At 37.8% G+C, this 9,043-nt stretch overlaps 1 protein-coding gene across 2 annotated transcripts in view; it reads right to left on the bottom strand.

Moving 5' to 3' along the window:
* NADK2 (NAD kinase 2, mitochondrial) overlaps nt 1-7,738 on the bottom strand; it is an 18,388-nt gene extending 10,650 nt beyond the window's left edge. For both annotated transcript variants that reach the window (XM_009285169.2, XM_009285170.1), the window contains exons 1-6: nt 7,655-7,738; nt 7,213-7,301; nt 5,614-5,695; nt 4,206-4,289; nt 1,688-1,824; nt 1,112-1,190 (exon numbers count right to left, since the gene is read on the bottom strand). In XM_009285169.2, the coding sequence (XP_009283444.1) occupies nt 1,112-1,190; nt 1,688-1,824; nt 4,206-4,289; nt 5,614-5,684 (371 nt within the window). In that variant the 5' untranslated portion in view covers nt 5,685-5,695; nt 7,213-7,301; nt 7,655-7,738. The remainder of the gene's footprint in view (nt 1-1,111; nt 1,191-1,687; nt 1,825-4,205; nt 4,290-5,613; nt 5,696-7,212; nt 7,302-7,654) is intronic.
* Between the last annotated feature and the right edge of the window lie 1,305 nt (nt 7,739-9,043).

Raw genomic sequence — 9,043 nt, 5'->3', positions numbered from 1 at the left:
TAGAGAACAAAATTTGTATCTCTTTGAGACTAATTCCGTCTGCCAGTCTGAGTCCAGAGTCCAGATGGAACATTTATATTGTTTCCAGCAGCAATCACAGTGTCCCAGACAAACACAAGTGTTCCTCTATCACTGTATGTTAAAGAAACCTTTTAGAATCTTGATAAAATTTGGTTTGATTTAGTAGAGAGCAAAATTTGTATCTCTTTGAGACTAATTCCGTCTGCCAGTCTGAGGCTGCAGTCCAGATGGAACATTTATATTGTTTCCAGCAGCAATCACAGTGTCCCAGGCACTGTACAAACACAAGAAGATGTTACACTCTAAAGTTTAAAAAAAAAAAAAAAGATACAGAATAAAGGGAAAAGTGATATAAAATACAAGTAAAAGTTTGGCCAAATCCTGACCAAGGATCATGTTTTAACTCCTTTCCCACAGCCCCAACCACATTCCCCACATCCTTCTGGTTATCATTTGGCTGGCAGAAATGCATTGATCTTCAGCACAGAAAGGACAGTCAAAGGCATCCTGGATAATGCAGTACCAGGATTTGATACAAACTCGTTTCTTAAAACACGGAAATAAGTGTTCTCCCACAGTAACAAAGCTGCCAAAGACAGGCTAATACCTTTGCCTCTCATGACAGAGAAGCAGGGAAAGGAGTTATTTGGTCATGCTAAAAGCTGTTTCTGCTTGGTCATGCTAAAAGCTTATGAAAATATATTTAACAAGAGATGCAGGAGAGGAGGCAGTTTAAGGACAGGTATTTAAATCTTCAGTCGACTGTAAAGATAGTAACTGAAGGCATTTGGTTACGTAAGAACTAACTAGGAAAGGAGTAAAACAATGAAGAGGAAAGAAAATAACCAGGAATAATGAAAGATGGAAGAATGGCCAGACAGAAAGGTGGAAAAACAGAAATTAACATCACTACACTTACATCTCTGAAAATACACTTTGTAATCAGCAGCAATACAATCAGTGTTATATATTCATGGACTAGAACTGAAATTTGACAGCAAAGAATCCCATCACTGATTGTCCATTGCAATGTCATAAAAAGAAATTAGGTCAATTGTGCCTTGCTGCAACAACAAACAATTAAACATACCTGGATGAAAGAGATTCCCCAATGAAGACTTCATTGAGTGCTCTCACTGGTAAAAGACGTGGACCAGAAATGTCAGATCCTGTAGATATTTAATTTAACAGTTTTGAATCATGGCTCTAAACACCAAATTTTCAAAAACAATTCACAACTCACTGGAGGACATACTCTGCTGCCTGGGTTTGTATTCTAGACCTAATGCTCCATTTTCTTCAAGGACTCAATTTTTCACTTATTTAGTCTGTAGCTAGTCACTGTCCTTTACTGGAGACTACAAATATTTGTACCAAGGTCAATAAAGCAACTTATGTTCAGACATCGCTTTCCCTGAAAACTCATGGGCAACCACACAGATTGAAGTCAAGTCTTTTGTCAGTCACTCTTCCAGCCTAGTTAAATTCACTGACAGTGACTTAACAGACATTTCTGACAAAGTTCAAAGAATTAGGCTTTATACCACAGTATAACTTAATCTGGGTCTTCAGCTCACGAGAGCTGTCCCTCCCTGCCTCTCAAGTACAGCAACCAGACTTCAAATACTTCAACTCTTACAAATTTTTATCTCAGATTTTAACTTACTTTGATCCTGGAATCTTTCATTTATGTGAGCCCTGCTGTGTTGCTCTTGGCTTAGCTGCTGTTCATGTAAATCTACAGGGGTTGGATTAATACCAGTTCCTTCAAGATACAGTCGGATTCTTTGCCGCCACTGCCACCTTAGAGAGGAGAAACAAGTTGGTATCAGTAGCTGAAATACTCATTACAGAATTAGATAGGATCAGAGGGTCTTCACTCTCAAAGCAGAGCATCTTAAGATTAAAAGTTAAATATATTCAAAGTCACATTTCAAGTTTTATAGCTTCCACTATAATTGCTAAATTTAGAAAGTTAATCATACTAAAATGTAAATACTTTACACTTACTAATTTGCTACATAATGTTTTTTGTATGTATAAAATAAGGGGACACTGGGCAAAAGTAGTCTACAAACATTATAGATAACAACTCATTTTTTTAGGCATGTGATCCTACCATGAATTCACGACCGATGCAATGATTTTGAGAACAAGCTCTCAGGAATTTATACAGCAATACATACTGCATTTTTACCATCCTTTGTTTGTATTTGTAGATGTCCAGAAAAGCAGCTCTATCCACCCCTTTATACTTAAGGGCCACAAGTATCCTCTCATTTTAAGAATCTCTCCTAGCCTAGGAACTTTAGGATGCTTAAGAAGAATTCAAATGAAGAAAGAGAAGAATATAAAAGGCATTCTTCCTTAAGCTGTTACAACATTCAGATTTTTTTTTTCCTAGAGGAGGTATCAATTCCCAGTTCATACTGTTGATATCCAAGTGACAGTAACCAGCTTACATGTTTCCTGAAATTACAGCAAGAAAGACTTACACTTTATATGACTACATTACTAGTTTTTTGTCATTGTCATCCTTGTAGAGCCTCATTCAACACATCCTTAGTATAATTACCTATCTGCTCTTAAATTCCAAGTATGGTTTTAAGTAGTCAGGCAGACAGCATGCAATGAGTATCATTATGCTAGCCTCCTTACAATACTCATGCCAGAACATGTCAAAACCCCTACAAATTAGAAAATGGGACTGTACCCCTATTCTATGATCCCATTACACCACAGACCATCAAAAAAAGAAACATGGGTAGTCTGATATAGTTTGTCCTTTATAAATCAATAATGTTGGTTGTTTCATGGGACTACAAGGTAAGCGTTTACACAGACTGTTGCACTAAAGTGGCTGACACTTCAAGGATAAGGAGAAAAGACAATCCCCCTTTTCCAGTCTCTGGCACCTCACCATCCTTATGCAACTCTGAGCCACCAGAAGCTCTTCCAGATGGGCTGATCCAGTTACCCACCTATTTTAAAGTTTCCTTAGAGCCAAATAAATCTGAGAACTGCCAAATGAAATGCACGCTCAGGTCCCTGCTTAGGAATATCAGTTCCTATTATTCTGGAAAAATAACCAGGAAGATCCTTTCTGTTTCACTCTGGTGAGGCTTCAGCTCCATAATGAGCAACAACAGGAGTGTCAGCAACAAAAGTATAACATGGCATCCAACAGAACATTATAAGTGCCTAGATTAGCAAGGGAGGTTACCTGCATTAGCACTACCAGCTTCACCTAAGCAACTTAGCACAATGGGGAGTTAAAAACGTCTGTTTTCTAAGTCTCAGAATATGTGAGTTGAAAGTACCTTTTCATTTAGCAATACCTATTGAAAACCCTCCAGTTATCTATAATCAATCATCATGACTGTATTCACCTCATTTCAGAACTCTTCTATGGCACAAATACAGTTACACTTCAAGCTACAAATTAAATATGCTAGAAATATAAGCAAAACCCAACTGCAATACATTTTCACATGAATGACTTATTTCTGTTTGATGGTTTGCCATCATGAAAATATTCTGGAATGTTAATACACCACAGAACAATGTCTCTTTTTAAATAGTTATTAAAAAACTCTTCCCTAGTCTGTCCTTTAAAATTCAGCTTGCTTTCTTCTTAATTCAAGTGAAATTCTTCTATTTTAAGAATATCTAGTATTGAAAACATCAAGCTATCTTCAGCATAAAGAAAAACTTTGCCTTATACCAATCCGTTAACAAAATTCAAGCTGCTCTACCTTAATCACCAAAACCCGAGATGCAACACACTGACCATTTCCTAACTGTATAGGCTTCATTAGCTTCTATTAGTATGGCCCACCACTGAACTACATATGCTTTCAAGTGTTAAAATATGTAAACCAATACACCCTTTACAAGAATGCAGTTCCTTATTTATGAATTTGCTAAGTCAGCAAAGAAAATCAATTATTGAAGGTCGTAACAAAAGTCTTTTTGCTGGAACTGGCAGTCAATTTTATCCTTTGTGTTCCAATCTCACTCTTGACCACAAACACATTTTTTCAACATGGTAAACACCTACAGAGGATTCACAATTTGAGGCATTAAGATTTCACTAAGCATTGTCTGCTCCTTAGGAACTGCACATCATTAAGTATTTTCCAATCATAGTATGTTTTGGAAAACCAAAGATCAGTGAATCCTACCTGAACTCACCACGATAAAGCTTCTGTAGTGCTTCAGGAAACGAGTGCGTGTATCTCACAGGTAAGCATAAGTGACCCTCTGATCTGATAGCAAAAAAGGACAATGAAAATGACAGTATAACTATTAAGATTTGGTACCTTTAAAAAACACAACTAAACATCTCTTTCTGTTACATAAAGCAAAGCTACACTTTGACCTTTATGAACCTATACTATTCTTACATAATAGCACATCAGCAACAATACACCTCTTTCAGCTCCTGGGGTGTATGTGTGTGAGACATAGGATATTCCTCCCACACTTCCCCTAAAAACTGGCTGTTCAGCTAGTAATCCTGCAGGAATATGTAGGTACTAATGTAGTTCCTGTCACCATAGTTCTAGGCAAGGAATTCAAGCTTAATAAACCTTGGAAGTTAGAAAGAAATTTTCCTCCATTTACACACAAGTTAATGGTACAAGACAGGTAAGCAACATGCCTAAGATCAAAAGAATCTCATGTCAAAGCCAGAAGACTAAACACTGCTCCCCTTTCATGAGTGATATTAGATAACTTGAAGGCACTTGTTATTTGAATCCTGCTATTCAGGCTTGATACTGTAGAATATCTATTCACAGCATTTGAAAAGTTTTGGAAGAGGAGTAAGGTATGGAAGGAATTATAACTTTTGGCCACCACTTTCTTATCTACTAAGATTACATTAACTGGTAATATCAAAAACAGAAACCTAAATCTGGAAATCTCAGCAGTCAGAGCCTTGGTGAATTCTGAATTTTACTTGCCATCCATTTGAAGGTTATACCAACCAGGCAGTACTAATACATTGCATCCACCTGCCCAAATCAATCTTATGGCTAGGTGGATGTAACTTGTGTGGAGTTCATAACAGGACAACTAAATGCCATTAACTGTCTGAGGAGACTGCATCCTCTGAGGCATGACGTGGTTTACATGAAGAAACCAGAACAAACTTCTTCATCTGAGGCCCTATCAGATTTCCAGTAGGATTCGCCTTCTTCATAAAGAAACCCAGTTTCTGTGTATTCTGTGTGTTGTTAAGTCCCTTTTCCTGTCCCTGTTCTATACTGCCATCTCTAGCCTCAAACTTCTGGTTAGTAATACAAGTTAACTAGCTGCAAGTGCTGTTACACTGGTGTGTGAAAACAGCTGTGGCAGTTTAACACAGTCATGCTTATCCAATACTACTTAATGTCCTCTCAGATGAGACAGGGTAACTATTTGTGGAAACTTTTCTAATAAAACAACAGGTTCACTTGATATCTACAATCCACTAAAACAGACACTTAACGCTGCCAAATGCCACAGGCATGCCTTATGCATCATGAAAACAGATGCATATTGTGCCTAATATTAAATAAAGCATTGCTTTCCCAAATGTGTTTTTACCTTTCAGGGTCAGTATTTACTCCAATAACTGGTTTAAATTTATCAAAGACCTTACTGGCTGCCAACAACATCGTACCATCACCTACAGAAAAAGCAAAACAAAAATTAGTTTCACTTCGCATTCTATAATCCCCAACCAAGTAGTCTCACATATACTGCAGCATTACCACGACGTGCTTTTGTATCAACAACCCATCAGGTAAGCTGCACAAAAATAAAACGGGACCACAAAACTACTGACACCTTTCAAAGCAGAGTAGTGACAACTGAATTCAAGATGGCAAATGTGACTGGAAAAAGTACAACTTATCTGACAGCTGTACATGCCCAGCCAACTGAATTTGGCAGAAACAAGTTTGAAAAGAGATTTATGGAAATTTCTGTGTGTTTATCAGCTGGTAAGAGAAATTCTTTAAGCAAATAAATTCAGAAAGTATCACCAATCAAAGCCACAGGAGACAGGAAACAATACCAAATTTTACTGTGAATCACATGAAAACAATGACTTTAGTTCCATCTCAGTTGTTCTCCTAGAAGGCACAATTTAAAGGTCTTATTTGGCCTTGGAAAAGAAGTCTTAGATAAAGCTGTTGAAATAGAAATCTTTAAGTGTCACTGGTTTCTTCAGGTATTGATATTCTTTCTGTCTGTTAAACAGAAGGACAACCATAACCTGAATCAGTCTTTGCACCAAGGTATAAGCTTTGAAAATCTCGGATTATGTGTCACTTCCCAGCTGCTTGCTTCATAACCGTGACAAATGTTGCCACAGCCAAATTGGCACTTTAATCTCCAGCTTAGAGGGGTTCTTCGAAGTCTGCAGGAGTATATTAGGATGCTTCAGGAATGTACACATACCCCTTTCTACCCATTCTGCGTGGTAACCAGTAGCTAAGGGCAAAGTGGACCACTGGGGAGGAGAGAAAGGCAGAGCAGTGGTCAAATCTAACTGCCACAGACGACTGAACGTTATGTCAGAGCCCAGCAACACACTGCAGTATTTGCAGCAAATCACAAAAATAACACTACTGTGATCCAATGTTAAAAAGAAACAATCAGGTTAGTTGCTCTGTTGGTTCATTTAAAAAGCTCTAATCAGTGGCACAGGCTGCTCAGAAGTTGCATACTTTTACCTGTACCATCCAACTAGATACTCCAGTCACTGGAATTAAGTGTGAAAGCAAGACAGACAGTTTGAGAGCAAGGGGAGGAAAAGGTAGTATGTTAGTCTCCACCTCACATACAAAAAACCAGAGTAGGGTTTAGGGCTATGTATAATCACATGACAGCAAGCATTTTATCCTCTTTAGCTGAAAACTGTAGTAAATTCCACAGTTTATACTGTTTTACACAAGATAATTAAAAATTTCCAAAGTGGCCATGCACTGGGATTCACTTCCTAGTGCTACAATTTTAGATACTAGAGGTAGAGAGGATGGTCACAACCATTGCATTTTGTCATATTTTCTGACAACTAGATAAGCAATTTGTTTTCAAAATGTGCATACCTCCAGATGCTTCACACACTGCAAAGTATTTTTGAAAAATGTATCTATGAAAACATACTGAAACAAATACTTCCCTTCCATAAAGTCATACCTCCTGCTGATATTACAGCATCTGCCCACCGAACTGTCTCTTCATTATATTCTCGACGTTTAACAAGACGAACTTCTATCCTCTCGTTCCTATAAAGTATAGAAAAAGCCTGAATGTGTCCTATATTGTTCCTTGTCACATCCTTCTGAAAAACTGACATGTAATTAAGGACTAATTACAGTGGTATTTGGCTTATAAGAATTTGACACTCACACAAATCCGTCTTTTTCATTTGTTTTCAAGATAATAACGTAGTGTGTTAGTTAACTGAACGGAGCTAGTTCACATTACGATTGTTTCAGGAATGACTGTTCATCTGCATTCTTGTTTTCAGTATTCCTATTTTATTAGAGCTTGTAACACAAAGCTTCCTTTTGTTGTTTTAGACAATCCATGGATATCTGCACTGTGTCTGAAATTCTCAGCATCCATACATTCTTACCGTAAACTGTCTACAACATGCTCCACGTTTTTTGTATGAATGCGATGCCGCTCCAGCAGACCAGCATAGTTAGATCCCTTCAAGGCAAGCTGTAAGACATAAATTGATTTTGTAAAGTTAATCACTACAGTAAGTGCTCTTGAGTAACACAAATAGGGGCTATACAAAAGCATGTATTTTATCTCAGTAGAGACATGTGCTTTTATAAGCATTCCATTAGTTACATCTCTATAAACATACCAGTCAGCTTACATTGACTAGTTCATTAAATGAGTTACATGGCCACAGCAGCCAAGAATCACAGACCTTTTAAGGGCTCTACACAAATACGCAAACAAGTATGCTACACTGACTTCTATGCCACTTCAAACACTTTGCTTTATACTCCTGTCATGTGCTAAAAGCACCCAGACAAACAGTTAGCTTAAGAGTTATAAACATTGTGCTACAAAGAAAGAGGACAACAGAAAAAGCAACAGGAATGATAATTAAAAAAACAGGAACCTTTGAAATACCCTTCAAATTGTATTTGAGCTAAAAGGGAAGACTGCCAAGTGCTGACAAAGGTGACATCTCCCCTGTGTCAAAAAAAGCTTAAGAACAATCTACCTACTACCTTTGATACTGTCCCCTGGATTATAGACCAGGTTTTTCAAACAATTCACATCAATAACAAGGCAAACAGTATTTAGCAGTTGCATTCTAGCATCATTCTTTTTGGAAGCTGGAGAATTTGAATACTTGACGCACTCTTTAAACCATGGAAACATGCTGCAGTTCATATAGACAGACTCTTAAGAGCAGGCAGGTGAGACTGCTGGCTGAAGATTAGATTTTTTTCCAACAGGTTTCTATGCAAGTAATTCAGTCACCATCTGTATGCATTCATTCTTCACCTCATTTATTGTGCTCATCTGGGGCTGGTACTGCCAAATACATGTTTGCTTGGAGATTAAGCAAGTGGAAGAAAGAGGATGAAAAGGATGTTAAGCAAAAGCAGTCTATAAATACATTCATAACGGAAGTGATCCTGCTTTCAGCAGCAGGCTAGACTGGATGACCTCCTGAGGCTTCTTCCAGCCTGAATTATTCTACAATTACACTGTCATTGCTTCCTTTTCCCCTACCAGTTAAAACCAATTTACCAGCACAGAAACAGAACTTCTCCTACAGTTTGTGTAGAGAAATTCATCTGTGCCAGAAGCTTTGAACAGGCACTTCCAGCAATTTATTCAAGTGTCTTTACTCAAAGTTACACACCCTTCCAAGAGAAAGTGGTGCCAGTCACATCTAATCCTGTCTCCATAGAGACTCCCACACCACAGAACTCCACAGCTAAGGGGAGAGGACTGGCAGGATATGACAATTACAGTTAACTGCAATCCAATA

Source organism: Aptenodytes forsteri, unplaced genomic scaffold (assembly GCF_000699145.1).
Source record: "Aptenodytes forsteri isolate BGI_AS27 unplaced genomic scaffold, ASM69914v1 Scaffold120, whole genome shotgun sequence".
NCBI lineage: Eukaryota > Metazoa > Chordata > Aves > Sphenisciformes > Spheniscidae > Aptenodytes > Aptenodytes forsteri.
This window is presented reverse-complemented; position numbering and strand designations above follow the sequence as displayed.